The sequence below is a fragment of the Oncorhynchus tshawytscha genome, linkage group LG04, assembly GCF_018296145.1.
Source record: "Oncorhynchus tshawytscha isolate Ot180627B linkage group LG04, Otsh_v2.0, whole genome shotgun sequence".
NCBI classification, from domain to species: domain Eukaryota; kingdom Metazoa; phylum Chordata; class Actinopteri; order Salmoniformes; family Salmonidae; genus Oncorhynchus; species Oncorhynchus tshawytscha.
In genome coordinates this window covers 24,234,893-24,255,241 of record NC_056432.1, presented here as the reverse complement: position 1 = coordinate 24,255,241, position 20,349 = coordinate 24,234,893, and the positions used below count along the sequence as shown (strand labels likewise).

The 20,349-nt window shown below is 44.1% G+C and overlaps 2 protein-coding genes across 2 annotated transcripts; one reads left to right on the top strand and one right to left on the bottom strand.

Moving 5' to 3' along the window:
• Positions 1–12,116: 12,116 nt before the first annotated feature.
• On the top strand, positions 12,117–14,601 carry LOC112248374 (GTP-binding protein RHO1). Its single transcript, XM_024417333.2, has 4 exons — positions 12,117–12,390; positions 12,706–12,771; positions 13,146–13,280; positions 13,943–14,601. The coding sequence occupies exons 1-4, from the start codon at positions 12,331–12,333 to the stop codon at positions 14,159–14,161; spliced, it is 480 nt and encodes a 159-aa protein (XP_024273101.1). The 5' UTR covers positions 12,117–12,330; the 3' UTR covers positions 14,162–14,601.
• A 420-nt stretch (positions 14,602–15,021) lies between these two features.
• LOC112248373 (calcium release-activated calcium channel protein 1) lies at positions 15,022–18,347 on the bottom strand. Its single transcript, XM_024417332.2, has 2 exons — positions 18,022–18,347; positions 15,022–16,509 (listed from the first exon to the last, which is right to left on the bottom strand). The coding sequence occupies exons 1-2, from the start codon at positions 18,133–18,135 to the stop codon at positions 15,955–15,957; spliced, it is 669 nt and encodes a 222-aa protein (XP_024273100.1). The 5' UTR covers positions 18,136–18,347; the 3' UTR covers positions 15,022–15,954.
• Between the last annotated feature and the right edge of the window lie 2,002 nt (positions 18,348–20,349).

Below are 20,349 nucleotides of genomic sequence, written 5' to 3'. Positions count from 1 at the left end.
ACCTACGGTATATGGATTCTACAAACAAGCAGAGTATTCGTACATAAATTATCTACTATCTGATTGATGTACATACTTTAGCATTTGATCCACTAGGTGGCATATATATTTAATCTGTTTTGAAAGGGTGGAACAGCGCCAATTGCAACAGAAAGCCATAATACTAAAGGGTCTGTTTCCATGACCCATATTAAAGCATTTCCATTTGTTCACTCTCCTGCAAAAGGTTGATTTTGTTCTGGAGCTAATGAACAAGGACTTTCCAGGTTCTTTTGATTGTATCTCTTCTGGCTTTCATGTGTTCCTTGACAGGGTTGGTGAGAAACGGATTACATGTCATCTGTTACAAGTAAGGGATTACAAAAACCGATAACTGACATTCTCAATGACATTCAAATCAACATTGAAAAAGGCGCAAATGTAAGTTTGTTCCACCTCAGCGAGTCTGACTGCAAGTCAGAGACCACTATGATGACACACCGAATGTGTTTTATGGATCGAGGGCAAAGAGCAGGAATCGGCTTTTGTAGGCTACAGTCCAAGCTATGTCTTCCAATGGTGCGACTGCTGTCGGCATCCAAATTTATCCAATTTGACTAAAAGTTTAGCTTGGGGGTATCAGGATGACTGGTCTACTGTGATACGGATATCACGTATTATTGATATCTACATAGCGCATTGATGTGATCTGCTGCTCTCTCATTGAGCTATTTGCACTTTATAGATTGTGGTTGTTGTGGATAGCTGTTCACAAATCTAAATGTGTATTTGAACACACTACTGCTTATCAATCATTGTTTTTGAAACCAGTGGACAGCCAGTGAAAATGCATTCTTGCAACAGCCACGTCGTGCGGATCCCAGCCTGTGGAATAAAAGTGGGGCTTTTATTGTTCAATCTAATTCATGCGTATAAAAAAAATCCAAGGTCTAATGGAAAAACTCACACACTTTTGATATACTTAAGTCTGTAGTTGCGACATCCATATATCCATTGATTCTTGAAGTATATGAATGCCTCATGAGCTTAGTTCAACTGTCACACTCCATGAGACCCCATCGAAGACAAGCATATTTTGATGCAGACAACATCGAAGGAACAACAGTTTATTAATCGAACAGAGGCAGGCAACAGACAGGTCAAGGGCAGGCAGATGGCAGTAATCCAGATAGGTGGAACAAGGTACAGGACGGCAGGCAGGCTCAGGTTCAGGTTCAGGGCAGGCAGAATGGTCAACACCGGGAAAACAAGGAAACTGGAACAATTGAGAGACAGGAGCAGAGGGAAAAATGCTGGTAGGCTTGACAAAACAAAACGAATTGGCAACAGACAAACAGAGAACACAGGTATAAAAACAGTGGGGATAATGGGGAAGATGAGCGGCACCTGGAGGGAGGTGGAGACAATCGCAAAGACAGGTGAAACAGATCAGGGTGTGACAGTACCCTCCGCTCTAGGTACACCACCTGGCATCCTACCTGGGCGCACACCTGGCTGACCAGGGTGCTGGCATTGGAACTTAGAGATGAGGTCTGGGCCCAGGTTGTCCTTAGTGGGGACCCAGCAACTCTCCTCCGGGCCATAACCAATCCCAGTCAACCAGGTACTGGAATCCCCTGCCCCGAGGTCGAACCTTCAGGAGACGCCTCACCGTGTACGCCGGTTGCCCATCGATGAGCCGGGGAAGAGGGGTGGGTCTGGAAACAGGAGACAAAGCTGTGAGACATGGGTTTGATTTTATACACATAAAAAGTGAGATGTATATGGAGGGTATGGGGCAACAGAAGGTGAACAGCAGAGGGGCTAATGACCTCGGAGATGGGGAAGGGGTGGATAAACCTCGGGGACAGTTTGCGAGACTCCACCTGGAGGGGCAGAGCCCAGGTTGACAGCCATACCATCTGCCCAAGACGATACCGGGGAGCCGGGGTCCGGTGGCAGTCTGCGTGTGGTTGATACCTGGAGGTGTTCTTCAGCGGCGGACAAACATCTGGGCCGAAGGTGCGCCAACATCTTCCTCTTATTCAGGGAAGAGCAGAGGCTGATAGCCCAGGGAACGAGAGACCCGTGGCAGAGCAAGGAAGGGTGTTGCAGGCATATTCGACCCACACCAGTTGCTGACTCCAGGTGGTGGGGTTGGCAGAGACCAGGCAGCAAAGGGTCGTCTCCAAGTCTTGGTTGGCTCGCTGTGACTGGCCATTGGACTGGGGGTGGAATCTGGAGAACAGGCTGGCCGACGAACCAATGAGCATGCAGAACGCCTTCCAAAACCGGGACAAGAACTGAGGACCCCAATCAGAGACCATGTCCACCGGGAGTCCATGGATCCGGAAGACGTGCTGCACGGCTGGGCCGTCTCTTTGGCCGAGGGTAGCTTGGGGAGAGGGATGAAGTTGGCGGCCTTGGAAAACAGGTCGACCACTGTCAGGATGGGGGTGTTGCCATCAGACGGGGGAAGACTCGTGACAAAGTCCAGTGATATGTGAGACCAGGGATGGTGAGGAACAGGCAATGGTTGAAGAAGATCAGCCGGAGCTTGCCGAGGAGTCTTGTTCTGCGCACAAACCGTGCATGATCTCAGTATATATACACCTGTTCTGAAAGTCCCCAGAGTCTGCAACACCACGAAGAAAGGGGCAGCACCAAGCAAGCGGCACCATGAAGACCAAGGAGCTCTCCAAACAGTTCAGGGACAAAGTTGTGGAAAAGTACAGATCAGGGTACTTTTCCATTAAATCTATTATTAAAAAACTGAACGAATATGTCACCACAACAAACCTGCCACGAGAGGGCCGCCCACCAAAACTCACAGACTAGGCAAGGAGGGCATTAATCAGAGGCAACAAAGAGACCAAAGATAACCCTGAATGAGCTGGAAAGCTCCACGGCGGAGATTGGAGTATCTGTCCATGGGACCACTTTAAGCCGTACACTCCACACAGCTGGGCTTTACGGAAGACTGGCCAGAAAAAAATAATCAAACATGTTTGGTGTTCGCCAAAAGGCATGTTGGAGACTCCCCAAACATATGGAAGAAAGTATTCTGGTCAGATGAGACTAAAATTTGAATAGATATGCATGCTCAAGTATTCTGTTTTTTTTGTCTTATTTCTTGTTTGTTTCACAATAAAAAATATTTTTGCATCTTCAAAATGGTAGGCATGTTATATAAATGAAATGATACAAACCCCACAAAATATTTATTTTAATTCCAGGTTGTAAGGCAATAAAATAGGAAAAATGCCAAGGGGGGTGAATACTTTCGCAAGCCACTGTAGCTTAAGGTCCAGGGTAGAATGCTGGGACAGGACCGCCCCCACTCCTACATCAGAAGCATCTGCCTCCACCACAAACTGACGGGAATGGTCAGGATGAACCAAGATGGGAGCAGTGGCGAAGCAATGTTTGAGGTCCCAGAACTCCCGGTCAGCAGCAGGGGACCACGTGAACGGAACCTTGGGAGAGGTGAGCGCTAACAGGGGGGAAGCCAGTGTGCTGTAATCCCAGATAAAGTGGTGATACAAGTTGGAGAACACCAGGAAATGTTGCAGCTGCACCTTGGACGTAGACCACCTTGGACGTAGACCACCTCTCTCACCTTCAAATCAAATCAAATCAAATTTATTTATATAGCCCTTCGTACATCAGCTGATATCTCAAAGTGCTGTACAGAAACCCAGCCTAAAACCCCAAACAGCAAGCAATGCAGGTGTAGAAGCCCGGTGGCTAGGAAAAACTCCCTAGAAAGGCCAAAACCTAGGAAGAAACCTAGAGAGGAACCAGGCTATGTGGGGTGGCCAGTCCTCTTCTGGCTGTGCCGGGTGGAGATTATAACAGAACATGGCCAAGATGTTCAAATGTTCATAAATGACCAGCATGGTCGAATAATAATAAGGCAGAACAGTTGAAACTGGAGCAGAAGCACAGTCAGGTGGAAGTTGAAACTGGAGCAGCAGCATGGCCAGGTGGACTGGGGACAGCAAGGAGTCATCATGTCAGGTAGTCCTGGGGCATGGTCCTAGGGCTCAGGTCAGTTGAAACTGGAACAGCAGCATGGCCAGGTGGACTGGGGACAGCAAGGAGTCATCATGTCAGGTAGTCCTGGAGCTCAGGTCCTAGGGCTCAGGTCCTCCGAGAGAGAGAAAGAAAGAGAGAAGGAGAGAATTAGAGAACGCACACTTAGATTCACACAGGACACCGAATAGGACAGGAGAAGTACTCCAGATATAATAAACTGACCCCAGCCCCCGACACATAAACTACTGCAGCATAAATACTGGAGGCTGAGACAGGAGGGGTCAGGAGACACTGTGGCCCCATCCGAGGTCACCCCGGACAGGGCCAAACAGGAAGGATATAACCCCACCCACTTTGCCAAAGCACAGCCCCCACACCACTAGAGGGATATCTTCAACCACCAACTTACCATCCTGAGACAAGGCTGAGTATAGCCCACAAAGATCTCCGCCACGGCACAACCCAAGGGGGGCGCCAACCCAGACAGGATGACCACAACAGTGAATCAACCCACTCAGGTGACGCACCCCCTCCAGGGACGGCATGAGAGAGCCCCAGTAAGCCAGTGACCCAGCCCCTGTAATAGGGTTAGAGGCAGAGAATCCCAGTGGAAAGAGGGGAACCGGCCAGGCAGAGACAGCAAGGGCGGTTCGTTGCTCCAGAGCCTTTCCGTTCACCTTCCCACTCCTGGGCCAGACTACACTCAATCATATGACCCACTGAAGAGATGAGTCTTCAGTAAAGACTTAAAGGTTGAGACCGAGTTTGCGTCTCTGACATGGGTAGGCAGACCGTTCCATAAAAATGGAGCTCTATAGGAGAAAGCCCTGCCTCCAGCTGTTTGCTTAGAAATTCTAGGGACAATTAGGAGGCCTGCGTCTTGTGACCGTAGCGTACGTGTAGGTATGTACGGCAGGACCAAATCAGAGAGATAGGTAGGAGCAAGCCCATGTAATGCTTTGTAGGTTAGCAGTAAAACCTTGAAATCAGCCCTTGCTTTGACAGGAAGCCAGTGTAGAGAGGCTAGCACTGGAGTAATATGATCAAATTTTTTGGTTCTAGTCAGGATTCTAGCAGCCGTATTTAGCACTAACTGAAGTTTATTTAGTGCTTTATCCGGGTAGCCGGAAAATAGAGCATTGCAGTAGTCTAACCTAGAAGTGACAAAAGCATGGATTAATTTTTCTGCATCATTTTTGGACAGAAAGTTTCTGATTTTTGCAATGTTACTTAGATGGAAAAAAGATGTCCTTGAAATGGTCTTGATATGTTCTTCAAAAGAGAGATCAGGGTCCAGAGTAACGCCGAGGTCCTTCACAGTTTTATTTGAGACGACTGTACAACCATTAAGATTAATTGTCAGATTCAACAGAAGATCTCTTTGTTTCTTGGGACCTAGAACAAGCATCTCTGTTTTGTCCGAGTTTAATAGTAGAAAGTTTGCAGCCATCCACTTCCTTATGTCTGAAACACATGCTTCTAGCGAGGGCAATTTTGGGGTTTCACCATGTTTCATTGAAATGTACAGCTGTGTGTCATCCGCATAGCAGTTAAAGTTTACATTATGTTTTCGAATAACATCCCCAAGAGGTAAAATATATAGTGAGAACAATAGTGGTCCTAAAACGGAACCTTGAGGAACACCGAAATTTACAGTTGATTTGTCAGAGGACAAACCATTCACAGAGACAAACTGATATCTTTCCGACAGATAAGATCTAAACCAGGCCAGAACATGTCCGTGTAGACCAATTTGGGTTTCCAATCTCTCCAAAAGAATGTGGTGATCGATGGTATCAAAAGCGGCACTAAGGTCTAGGAGCACGAGGACAGATGCAGAGCCTCGGTCCGATGCCATTAAAATGTCATTTACCACCTTCACAAGTGCCGTCTCAGTGCTATGATGGGGTCTAAAACCAGACTGAAGCATTTCGTATACATTGTTTGTCTTCAGGAAGGCAGTGAGTTGCTGAGCAACAGGTTCTCTAACATTTTTGAGAGGAATGGAAGATTCGATATAGGCCGATAGTTTTTTATATTTTCTGGGTCAAGGTTTGGCTTTTTCAAGAGAGGCTTTATTACTGCCACTTTTAGTGAGTTTGGTACACATCCAGTGGATAGAGAGCCGTTTATTATGTTCAACATAGGAGGGCCAAGCACAGGAAGCAGCTCTTTCAGTAGTTTAGTTGGAATAGGGTCCAGTATGCAGCTTGAAGGTTTAGAGGCCATGATTATTTTCATCATTGTGTCAAGAGATATAGTACTAAAACACTTGAGCGTCTCTCTTGATCCTAGGTCCTGGCAGAGTTGTGCAGACTCAGGACAACTGAGGTTTGGAGGAATACGCAGGTTTAAAGAGGAGTCCGTAATTTGCTTTCTAATAATCATAATCTTTTCCTCAAAGAAGTTCATGAATTTATCACTGCTAAAGTGAAAGTCATCCTCTCTTGGGGAATGCTGCTTTTTAGTTAGCTTTGCGACAGTATCAAAAAGGAATTTCGGATTGTTCTTATTTTCCTCAATTAAGTTAGAAAAATAGGATGATCGAGCAGCAGTAAGGGCTCTTCGGTACTGCACGGTACTGTCTTTCCAAGCTAGTCGGAAGACTTCCAGTTTGGTGTGGCGCCATTTCTGTTCCAATTTTCTGGAAGCTTGCTTCAGAGCTCGGGTATTTTCTGTGTACCAAGGGAGCTAGTTTCTTATGAGAATTTTTTTTAGTTTTTAGGGGTGCAACTGCATCTAGGGTATTGCGCAAGGTTAAATTGAGATCCTCAGTTAGGTGGTTAACTGATTTTTGTCCTCTGGCGTCCTTGGGTAGGCAGAGGGAGTCTGGGAGGGCATCAAGGAATCTTTGTGTTGTCTGTGAATTTATAGCACGACTTTTGATGTTCCTTGGTTGGGGTCTGAGCAGATTATTTGTTGCAATTGCAAACGTTATAAAATGGTGGTCCGATAGTCCAGGATTATGAGGAAAAACATTAAGATCCACCACATTTATTCCATGGGACAAAACTAGGTCCAGCGTATGACTGTGACAGTGAGTGGGTCCAGAGACATGTTGGACAAAACCCACTGAGTCGATGATGGCTCCGAAAGCCTTTTGGAGTGGGTCTGTGGACTTTTCCATGTGAATATTAAAGTCACCAAAGATTAGAATATTATCTGCTATGACTACAAGGTCCGATAGGAATTCAGGGAACTCAGTGAGAAACGCTGTATATGGCCCAGGAGGCCTGTAAACAGTAGCTATAAAAAGTGATTGAGTAGGCTGCATAGATTTCATGACTAGAAGCTCAAAAGACGAAAACGTCATTTTTTTTTTTTTTGTAAATTGAAATTTGCTATCGTAAATGTTAGCAACCCCTCCGCCTTTGCGGGATGCACGGGGATATGGTCACTAGTGTAGCCAGGAGGTGAGGCCTCATTTAAAACAGTAAATTCATCAGGCTTAAGCCATGTTTCAGTCAGGCCAATCACGTCAAGATTATGATCAGTGATTAGTTCATTGACTATAATTGCCTTTGAAGTAAGGGATCTAACATTAAGTAGCCCTATTTTGAGATGTGAGGTATCATGATCTCTTTCAGTAATGACAGGAATGGAGGTGGTCTTTATCCTAGTGAGATTGCTAAGGCGAACACCGCCATGTTTAGTTTTGCCCAACCTAGGTCGAGGCACAGACACGGTCTCAATGGTGATAGCTGAGCTGACTACACTGACTGTGCTAGTGGCAGACTCCACTATGCTGGCAGGCTGGCTAACAGCCTGCTGCCTGGCCTGCACCCTATTTCATTGTGGAGCTAGAGGAGTTAGAGCCCTGTCTATGTTGGTAGATAAGATGAGAGCACCCCTCCAGCTAGGATGGAGTCCGTCACACCTCAGCAGGTCAGGCTTGGTCCTGTTTGTGGGTGAGTCCCAGAAAGAGGGCCAATTATCTAAATTCTATCTTTTGGGAGGGGCAGAAAACAGTTTTCAACCAGCGATTGAGTTGTGAGACTCTGCTGTAGAGCTCATCACTCCCCTAACTGGGAGGGGGCCAGAGACAATTACTCGATGCCGACACATCTTTCTAGCTGATATGCACGCAGAAGCTATGTTGCGCTTGGTGATCTCTGACTGTTTCATCCTAACATCGTTGGTGCCGACGTGGATAACAATATCTCTATACTCTCTACACTCGCCAGTTTTAGCTTTAGCCAGCACCATCTTCAGATTAGCCTTAATGTCGGTAGCCCTGCCCCATGAAAAAACAGTGTATGATCACTGGATGATTCGTTTTAAGTCTAATACTGCGGGTAATGGAGTCGCCAATGACTAGAGTTTTCAATTTGTCAGAGCTAATGGTGGGAAGCTTCGGCGTCTCAGACCCCGTAACGGGAGGAGTAGAGACCAGAGAAGAATCGGCCTCTGACTCCGACCCGCTGCTTAATGGGGAAAACCGGTTGAAAGTTTCTGTCGGCTGAATGAGCGACACCGGTTGAGCGTTCCTACAGCATTTCCTTCCAGAAACCGTGAGAAAGTTGTCCGGCTGCGGGGACTGTGTCAGGGGATTTATACTACTATCTGTACTTACTGGTGGCACAGACGCTGTTTCATCCTTTCCTACACTGAAATTACCCTTGCCTAACGATTGCGTCTGAAGCTGGGCTTGCAGCACAGCTATCCTCGCCGTAAGGCGAGTACAGCGGCTGCAATTAGAAGGCATCATGTTAATGTTACTACTTAGCTTCGGCTGTTGGAGGTCCTGACGAATCGTGTCCAGATAAAGCGTCCGGAGTGAAAAAGTTGAAAAAGTTGAGGAAAAAATAAATAAATATATGAACGGTAATTAAAAAGTGAAAACCGTAAAGTTGTCAGGTAGCAAAACAGGTTGGCAACAAAACGCACAGCAACTCGAAAACAAGCCTGCAAGTTGTGACCGGAAATGACGTCTCCTCTGTGTGGGAAAACCTTCCCGGGATCCATGATGTAACCCAGAAAGGGGATGGTGGAGCGATGAAACTCACACTTCTATGCTTTTACAAACTAATGATTCTCCAGGAGGCGTTGAAGAACCTGTCGAACGTGGAGCACGTGTTTTTGGTGGGAGACGGAGAAGACGAGGATGTCATCAATGGAGACGAAGACGAACTGGTTCAACATGTCGCAGAGAACATCACTTTCCAGAGACTGGAACACAGCAGGGGCGTTGGTAAGGCCAAATGGCATGACAAAAATACTCGTAGTGGCCGCTGGTCGTGTTGAAAGCTGTCTTCCACTCATCCCCCTCTCCTATCGGCAGCAGGTGTTAGGCGTTCCGTAGATCTAGCTTGGAAAACATGTTGGCCCCCTGGAGCGGCTCGAAGGCCGAGGAGATGAGTGGTAGCAGGTAGCGGTTCTTCACAATTATGTCATTGAGTCCCCAGCAGTCGATGCACAGGCACAGGGTCTTGTGCTTCTTCTCCACAGAGAAGAACCCTGCGCCGGCAGAGAGGAAGAAGGACGGATAAATCCTGCAGCTAGGGAGTACCCAATGTAGGTCTCCATAGCCTTGGTCTCTGGTAGGTTATGCTGACTTCAGGCAATGGGCGTGGCAGAACGGGTTCCAGCCTATGATGGCCCCAGTAGACCAGTTCATGAGAGGATTATGTCGCTGGAGCCAGGAGAATCTCAATACCACAGAAATCTGAGGAGACTTAATGAGCAGAAATGTAATAGTCTTGCTGTGGTTCCCTGACAGTCGTAGGTTGATGGGAGTGGTATTGTGGGTGACCCGACCAATAGAGCACCCATCCAGCCCTCTAACGTCCATGGGAATGGAGAGGGGCTGAGTGGGGATATCCAGCTCGGACGCCAGGGTAGTGTACAAAGAGCTCTCATCGGCCCCAGAGTTGACGAGGACCCGGAGAGATTTCGACTGGTTTCCCCACAGCAGAATAGAATGAAATGGAGTGCGATTAAGGGAAGCAGAAAAGTTCTCAATATGGCCCACCAGAGTACTCGATCCTAAAGCGGAGCCTGGTCTTTTAATGAACAAGAGGACACAAAATGACCACGAGTGCCGCAATTCAGGCAACTCTTAGTGTTAAGCCTGTGTAGCTGTTCTGCTGGAAACAACCCAGCTCTGCCTAGTTGCATAGGCTCGTGAAACTGCGACTCGGTTGTCTTTGGCGACTCTCGGGGAACCTCTGGTAGCCTCTGGTTCTTTCCGCAAAGGGGCCGTCGAGGACTTCCAGGAGGCTTCGGAGGCGAGGTGGAATCCTTGTACGGGCGAGCCAAATCTAATCTCCTCTCCCTCCGTTGTTCCCATAGTCGCCCATCCATCCTGATGGTCAAGGTGATGAGGGAATCGATATCCATTGGTAATTCCCGGGCTGCAAGATCACCCTTGACCTCCTCCGAGACTCCATGTAGAAACATGTCGAACAGCGCTTCCTGGTTCCAGGCACTCAGCAGCCAACGTGCGGAAATCCATTGCATAGTCTGCCACACTTCGGGAGTCCTGCCGAAGCTGGAGTAGCTTCCGGCAGCCTCTCTTTGAGGAAATGGGGCTTCAAACACCTTCTTAACCTCTCCCACGAACTCCTCCAGACTTACGCATATGGCCGGCAATTGCTCCCATACAGCTGTAGCTCAGGCAAGCGCCCTCCCGGACATCAGCGTGACAAGGTACGCTATCTTACAGCGGTCCGAGGGGAAGGAGGTGGGCTGAAGCTCGAAGATGAGGCCACACTGAGCTAGAAATGCCCGACAGGTGCCCGGCTCTCCATTGAAGCATTCCGGGGAGGTAAGCGGGGCTCCCGGGAAAGCGGAGGGGCCGTTGAGGCGGCGCTGCTAACAGCCGAGTTACTGAGGGGCTGTGAGGTTACCATCACAGTAGGCTGCCTCCCAGCCAACCAGCGGAATTGCTCCAGCAAGATGTCCAGCGCCCGGTCATGGTGTTCGGCAAAGGTGTGGACCCCCTCCAATAGGCCACGAAGCAATTCCTCATGCCTACCAATGGTGGCTCCTTTGGAGATGGTGTTGCGCAGCTGGTCAGAGTCCATTGGGTCAGTCATGGCCAGTTCGTACTATCACGCCTCATGTAAGACCCACAACATCGAAGGAACAACAGTTTATTAATTGAACAGGGGGAGGCAACAAACAGGTCAAGGGCAGGCAGAGGTCAGTAATCCAAATAGGTGGGGCAAAGGTACAGGACGGCAAGCAGGGTCAGGGTCAGGGCAGGCAGAGGTTAGCAATCCAGATAGGTGTGGCGAAGGTACAGGACGGCAGACAGGGCCAGGGTCAGGGCAGGCAGAGGTCAGTAATCCAGATAGGTGGGGCAAAGGTAAAGGACGGCAGGCAGGGTCAGGGCAGGCAGAATGGTCAACACTGGGAAAACTAGGAAACTGGAACAATCGAGAGACAGGAGCAGAGGGGAAAACGCTGGTAGGCTTGATGAAACAAAACGAACTGGCAACAGACAAACAGAGAACACAGGTATTAATACACTGGAGATAACGGGGAAGATGGGTGACACCTGGAGTGAGGTGGAGACAATCACAAAGACAGGTGAAACAGATTAGGGTGTGACATTGAGAGTGGTTAACTTCTCCAGACACATCCCTCAGCTTTTTACCAAAACAGAGTGACTGGAATTCTGATTTTAATGTAAAGATATAATTGTATTATTATATGTAGTAGAAAGTGATGGGTTAGAAAAAGCCTACATAACCAACCCATTAAGTAAAATGTAATATCCATATATGGCCAGCTATGTAATCTTTAACATTGATTTATCCTGCAATAGATGTCGTTCAATTGGTCATACATTTGGTCTTCTTCTAATGCCTCTTAAGGGGAAAGCAATTGAAAAGTAACTGAATGCAATCAGATTACATTACTGAGTTTGGGTAATCCAAAAGTTACGTTACTGATAAAAATTATGGACAGGTAACTAGTAACTGTAACGGATTACATTTAGAAAGTAACCTACCCAACCCTATTCCTGGATAAGGCATTGGTGATGTGCCCATTCATTAATAAATGGGTGGGGTGGGGCAGAGAAAAGGGGAGGTCCTACTTTTCTGTCGTGGGAGGGGTAAGTACTCAACCAAGAGGAGCTATTCACACTACGTTAAGCTAGTTTTCTCACTCAGGGTTTGTTGTCATTTATTCTTATCTCAAGTGTCTGTGGCCATTATCCAGATAACCAAATCTTCTTCAACAAGAGGAGGCTCTTTGCCACATTTTCATCTAGCTTCTCAGAAAGAGGCATGCCACAGAACGTGTCAGGCATGAGCAGTGGGCATACCAGGCGGCGAGAGGAGTTGAAGGTTGTGATAGTAGGTGATGGTGGATGTGGGAAAACCTCCCTCCTCATGGTTTACACTAAAAAAATACTTTCCAGAGGTAAGACAATTGACAAAGCCAGCTCATCATCTGGCTGCTTCTCTTCTCTTTTTACACTTGCTTTAATTAAGTGAAAAGTGTCTATCTATTTTTATTTGTTTTTCAGCACTATTTTTAATCTGCATGTAAGCAAATTATAGTGAGAAGTGCTTGACTGTATGTGACAAAAATAATATGTATATATCCACAGAAAATGACGAAAAGAGCAAAGTTAATTTCAACCTTTTTAGCTATCATATCTGAAATAAAAATAAATAAATACAGGACTTCATGGCAGACTAAAAATGCACATCCATCTGTTTCTGTGTATTTCAGGTCGAGAGGACTATGACCGATTACGGCCCCTATCCGAATGCCAACCTGGTATTGATCTGCTATGATGTAAGTTGCCCCTCAAGTTATGACAATGTCCTAATAAAGGTACTGCACTGTCTTCTCTTCATACTTTACTGCTTGTTTGTCTGTTTAAATCCCCAGAACGAGGAAGAAACCTTATTAACATACATGCCATATGAAGTTGTATGACATTTACAACAGAATTAATGTTGCTGAAGATGTCAGTATCATACATGAATATGATATACAAGTATGTATATGAAGATATGTCAGTACCAGAAATATATTTGAATACTTGCTCAAGCAAGTATTTATCAGGTTCATGGTGAATTATTTTTGCACAGTAGATGCAGTCACTCTCACAAGAATGCATGACGTAGAATGTTTATAATATCTAACTCTGTTTACATATATTTCAGTGGTACCCCGAGGTGCATCACTTCTGCCATGGCGTGCCCATTATCCTGGTAGGATGCAAAACAGATCTGCGGAAAGACAAGGCCTTGGCAAGGAAACTGTGGTCCTCAGGCCAGAACCCCATCACATACATCCAGGTAGATTTCATACATAGCCATACATTATGTATGTATAACTTATATACATTGAATGTACATTTGCCATGCCACTTGCATAATAATAAGTCATTAGTATTGGGTTTATTGAAAATGTGGTTGAATTAGGGTTGTGTGATTGGAATGGGAGACTGATCAGAAGTGTTTGCACAAAAACATTTTCAAAAGATCAAGAGCATTGATGATGTTATGTTTGTGACAGTAATTACAAGACAAATCCCCACATTTGTGAGTGGTAATTCAATTTCTGAATAACCCCTTTACATGGACTCAATTTATATATCTGCCAATTGCTTTTTGACAACAGAACTAGTTCATGTCAGAGAGGGAACTTTTGTCAAACAATATTTTTCTTATAAACAGCATGAGCTGGCGCACACCCAGAGAACATTATTTAGTGTAGAGGTGCTGACTAACAGAGAATAAACTGTAAGCTATAAAAACAGAGAGTCGCAGACTCCATATATATAACCTCCCAGTTATTTACTGGTTCAAAAAACACCAATGTTTCAGCATCACTGTGCCTTCAGTTTTTTTTCTTCTAAAAACACCTAACAGGAAGAGTTACCTCAGAGTAGGACAAGGTTTATGTTTTTTTGGCCTCTCAATTAGGAATATCACAACTTTTTTCATAATCTGAGCAGGGTGAAGAGACCAAAAGGAAGATCAAAGCTGAGCTCTACTTGGAGTGTTCAAGTAATACAAGGAGAATGTGGAGGACATATTCAGAGAGGCTACCAAACAAGCCCTTGCAGCAACAAGGAAATCCAGAAAGGCAAAGAGGAACGGATTCTGTGCCCTTCTGTGACCCAAGAGATAATGCTATCCAGCACCGTGAGCTCCTGATACAGACAATCCTCTAGCCCCACTCAGGGAAAACACAGATGATGACAGACTACTTCTCCCTACAAGTCCTCTTATAATATTGTTGCTGCATTTTACCCTTCTGCTAACCGATTTCCTTTGTTGTTCCTTCCTGCTAATTCTTGACACATTGTCAAAATGTGTTTCTTTAATAGAAATGAACAACGCCCTCAAGTTATAGAACCACAAATGGGGACATTTGGTCTTAGAAAGTTAAGGAGGCATGAGGAAGAAGTTGAAGGTACCATTGTATAATAATTGAAGGTTCCATTGTATAATAATTGAAGGTTCCATTGTATTTCTCATTTTGATGTATCCAAATCTTTTAATTTATACAAAAAAGAAGGTTGACTCAAACAGTAATTCACATAGTACATCTCATAGATGTAAAAAAAAAAAAAAAAAAAGATTAAATGAAGCAACATAAATCTGGATTAGCTCGTAGAATTCATTCTTCCATAAGCCTAGGGTTGTTATGCATAATAACAATTGCACTTTGACTCCAGTCCTTCTAATGACAATGAATGTAATCAGATATGATATACAAAATATGTATAATGTATTTCAGAAATGTTAATGATTGCCTAATAAAGAGGTTTTCTCAATCCAATTCACTTACCTTTGGAGAGACTCAGCACATTGTAACAGATTTACAGTATACGACTATAAAACTATTCAACCCCTTGGATTTGGCAACAGACACAAGGCAGTATAGTCAGAGTAAACATAATTAAGTGGAGCTTAATAAGCCCTCAAACAACATCTTAAAAACATCAAATGGCATTTAAAGGGGATGTTTTAAAAAGGGCGTCAACCATCATCCAATATACTGACGCATAAAATAATAAAAAAACGCAAATAATCATGCCATTATTTTATTAAAGTAATATGTGCACTTGGATCACATTCAAAGGTTGACGATAAAGATCTGAAGTTTTGCCTCCATTTAAATTAATTTAGAAGTAGCTACTTGTGACTTCACATAAATGCAAAACAATCAGTGCTTTACAGTATTGTTAAAAGGAAGTACATTATGTTGAGGACAATATTTCAGCCTAATATTTTCACAACCACAGTATAAGAGTTCACCTATCATGTAACAACAGTATGAGGAGTGTGCTTAAAATGCATTAACTTATCAAAAAACCATCAGAGCATATATTTAATTATCAATAATGTTGAGTTTAAAAAGTTGAAATATAAATATTCCAACCCTGATGGACAGATTAAGGTCACCTGACTAAAAAATATCTGAATTCTGCACTTCGCTTGCACCATAACTATTACAGCAGTTAATACATGTTATACTCTCCTGAGGAGTTTTACTTTCATGGAAATTGACTGGTTATCATTTGTAAATTAATAATTCTAGCTACTTCACAAAATGTTCATCCCACACTTTTAATGTTCCCCAGCCGCCATGGACAAAACTTTGTGATATAAATACAAATATCTATTTAATGAAGATATCCAAAAATATTCAACTACAAATTTCACACTCACATTCAGATCTGTTTCTGAACACATAAGGAAGACAATAGACATGCAGCAAAGTAATAAAAAATAAAAAAAGTTGCTTGAGTCCAATCGAATGAACAATACAAAGCAAATTCTCCTGACCTCTCCACGACCATTTTAGCAAATAGAAAAGGCCTAGAGCAGTCCAAATCCCAATACAAAACATCTGTAGAAATGATATATTACTATATAAAGTATCCTTTCTCATGGTGCTCATGCAAATAGATTTAAAAAAAAACTTCATTATAGATTTTTTACAGCTGTCTAATTCCTGTTAGGGGAAGTGGACAGAGGAGGGCTGCAGACTGGTCGTCTCTGCCCTGTGGTCCAGCTGGTTCTGCAGCCGGGTGATATTGGACAGCTCCTCCAGCTCCTGAAACTGACGGTCAGTTTTGTGACTGACCAGAGAGCGGTAGAAGTGCACAGCGAAGACAATAAACACCAATCCAAATGGCACCATGATGGAGGTGGAGGCAATGGCTGCCGCCTCACCAGAACTGATAGTGCCATTATCAGTTGGGCGCCTGAGGGGCAGGAACTTGACCCAGCACAGCAGAACCACCTCGGTCAGGAAGAGCAGGGTACCAATAACAGTGGAGAAGGCCCAGGCCAACTCAATGTGGCGGTGCATGCGCTCATGGGGTGACTCGTTGACCGAGTTCAAGTTGTGAACGTTGCTGACGGCCTCCAGGTTTGGCAGGATACAGGTGCTGATCATCAGGGCGAAGAGGTGCACTGCCACTAGGACAGTGGTGCAGGCGCTGAAGGCTATCAGCAGCCCTGGGGGATACACATGATCTGGCTCCAGCTGCACCTCCACCATAGCCACCTGAAATACAGAGAGGCATTTTAACACGAAACACTGACCGAGAGAGCAACGACCAGGATTTGATTCAGAACAATTTGAACAGAGACAATTATCTATTTTATAGCTCAACCACTGCAAGTGACAATTCCATGTTTTTCTCTGTTGGGTGCCAGCTGTACAGAAAGATGTAGCCTAACCCCTGTGGCCAGGTGACAATTGTACTGGGTCTAACTGTCTGTTTGGTGAGTGACTGTCAGATTAAATGTTATTGGCTTGTATGGTACGGTAGGATATTCTGTAGTTAATTTGTGGTAGGTTAAGGTTTAGATAGAACTCTGACTCACTAATGGCATCCTTACTTTGTATCTGGCCTTGCATAGAGGTTTAAACTTGCAGAGACATTTCAATGCATTCAACTATGCCCCAAATCTATGCGTCACAAATTGCAATGTATCCGGTTTCATACAGATGTATTTACATTTTTTAATTGTATCGTTAAATCTGTCCACCGGTTATTTTCAATCAAAAAGTTGTGGTTTATCCAGCATTATAAACCAGGTAGCTTGGGTCCTGGATGCTGAAACAACATTCCAGCCATGTGTAAATCAGAAACTAGTTGTTTACTATTATATTTATGTTGGTATCCTGTTTATAATAGCAACAGGCACCTCTGGAGTTTGTGATTTATGGCCAATACGCCACTGTTAAGGGTTGTATCCAAGCACTCTGCTTCCCGTCATACTTAATAACAGCCCTTAACCATGGTATATTGGCCATATATCACAAACCCCTGAGGTGCCTTATTACTATTATAAACTGGTTACCAATGTAATTAGAGCAGTAAAAATAAATGTTGTCATACCCGTTGTATACGGTCTGATATACCACGCCTGTTAGCCAATCAGCATTCAGCACTCGAACCACCCAGTTCATAATGGCCATCACAAATCGGGTGGTTAAAGCCCTGAATGCTAAAAACAAGATCAAATCATTCAGGTCTAGAAAGATGCCTGAGTTTCCGACTTGTATGATCCATCAAATGGCTTTTTCTTGAATTCGCTGTAGTCTGAGATTTCCAAGTTCCCAGTTGATTTGAACGAGACATCATCCCTGAGCCCCGACTTCTCCAACATGCTGACCTCTGACTTCACCTACTAAGGGAATGACCTCGATAACATTTTCAGCAGATATATTTAACAACAAAATATTATTTATAAAAACGAATCTATTAAATATGGTTTTTGAACACTATAATTTGTTTATAGACATGATAGCTGTGAGCCCACTTTCAGTTTATGGTTGACACGGCTTGTTGGCCATTACATTATCCAATCGGCGTTTCTCAACAAGTTCAAAGCACTTGAATTGGTATTTACAACTGGTAATTACTACCTTCCCACTCGGTTACGAACGCTACATTATTAGATAGTCAAATAGGCCGGTAGGTGTCATGTGTCAAGAATTTGTGCGTCATATAACTCAATTTTGGCAAAGTTGCCAGAATCCTCTCCAATCTCTGAGTCCAGTACTCACCATCGCGAAACCCGACAGGAGAGCTGAAGTTCTGCTCGTAGCCTTCAGCTTTGCTCGACTCAAGTAAAGTTTTCTCCATGACAGAGCTTGCAAAGAGTGTTCGTTCAAACTCATTGCTGGCTACCGTTATAACTTTTCAAGCAGTCAACCTGTAGTTCTACACAAGATGCGGTCTCATGCGAATTGACATATAATTGAACTTCTAAACTAAAGAAAAAAAAACGTTATTTCTATAAACGTTTACCTTCTGCTACTGTTGCCATAACTAATTCAGGAAACACAAGATATTATTTTACCCACAATCCAATGCTGTTTCTGTGTGCGGCGCAGTTTACTGCTTGCGGTAGTTGTAGTGCGCCTATGAACATTCCTGTAGATTTCCTCGGTGGGGTTGTCTAGATCTGTGGGTGCACTTTTGAATAGGTCACATCAACTTCGCCTTAAGAATGCAAACAACGTGTTGAATACCGTGGGATGATTATATTTAAATGTGTGTGTCCATAGCCTATAGTATTGCATAAATGCTACCATACTTTTTCACTTGCATTTCAGCCATATAATATTGACAATATTCTAGTACCAGAATTCCATCTGTAATAATTCGATGCATCTGTGACATAGAACGTGTTGGTAAACTATATGTGCAATATGTGCTGTTGGATGGTCGCATTCTTTAAGGCAAACTAGCACGTTTTTATGGATTAATTATCCAATTAATGGATATGATGGAAGACGTGCTATTGAGCAGCCATCTTTGACTGACACCTAGTGGATGCCATAGGCTATTATGACAACTCGATGAAGCCCTGAGAATAAAGGCCTAGAAATAATTTTGTAGGCGAGTGCTTGTTATCAATTATTTTCATGTGTTTAACTTCTTTATTGGTATCCCTTTTAATGTATTTGATGAACATTTTCTACTAGTACAATATGTTTTGCCCTTTTTATTGCTCTGATTTTATGTGCGCTGGATCTCAATACTTGTCTCTTCCCTCACACACAGGTGCTGCTGGCTTTGAGTATCTGCACTGTGAAACTTCTCATTGGTCTTGGGAGCAGGTTTCTGCACTGAATGCACTGACCAGGTATTAAAGACAAGGTAGGTGAGGACACAATCATGTACTATGTCCCTGATGTCAGAGAACATTTCATTGCATTTCACTGTCTACACCTGTTGTATTTGGCGCATGTGACAAATAACATTTGATTTGATTTTTGAGTTGAACAAGGCCCATCTGGGCATGTAGAACATTCTAATCACAACTGTTAATGCCAGTTGTGACCAGATTATACTGCCCCCAAGAAAATCCCGTAAATCTTTCTTACCTCTTACCTAAACACACTCTTTAGAGGTTTGTAGAATTGTTGTCCAGTATAATGCATATTATACAGAGTATACAAAATATTAAGAACACCTTTTCTTCCTATTACATAGACTGACCAGGTGAAACTAAGTATCCGTTACTGAGGTCACTTGTTAAATCCACTTCAATCAGTGTAGATGAAGGGGGGGACAGGTTAAAGAAGGATTTTTAAGCCTTGAGACATGGATTGTGTATGTGTGCCATTCAGAGGGTGAATGGGCAAGAAAAAAATGTATGTGTCTTTTGAACTGGGTATGGTAGTAGGTGCCAGGCACACCGGTTTGTGTCAAAAACTGCAACGCCACTGGGTTTTTCCATGCTCAACAGTATCCCGTGTGCATCAAGAATGGTCCACCACCCATAAAACATCCAGCCAACTTGACACAACTGTGGGAAGCTTTGGAATCAACATGGGCCAGCATCCCTGTGGAATGCTTTCAACAGCTTGTAGAGTCCATGCCCCAACAAATGAAGGGTGGTGGTGGTGGGGGGAAGGAGTGTGCAGCTGACTCTTTGTCCATCATATGTTAATCTAACAATTCTAACAAAAGAATCTCCTACTGTGTAATCTGTTCATATGCATAGATGCAAGAATTTCACAAAATGTCAACAAGAACATATAGGGTTCTGGACATTATTAGATCAGACTTAAACAGTATAATGATGGTCATGATGACACTCTTGTTAAATTGGTAATACTTGTGCAGAAATGAGATGTAAATCTTCCAATGAAAGTACTCAACAATGTCCTACATGAGTACTTTAGTTACTGGCAATTAATTATTTCTGCTTTGAACTACCAATAAATCATGAGTTGGGTACTTTGTCCTCTAGCTGTAGACATTAAGGGCAGAGCAATCAAACCCAGAGCAGCTGATTGCTTCCTGTGTCTGTCGCAGTTCAGAGTTTTTCTTCATGAATCTTGTTCTGGAGGCAGCTCTGCAGAGTGGTCACTAGCTGGCAC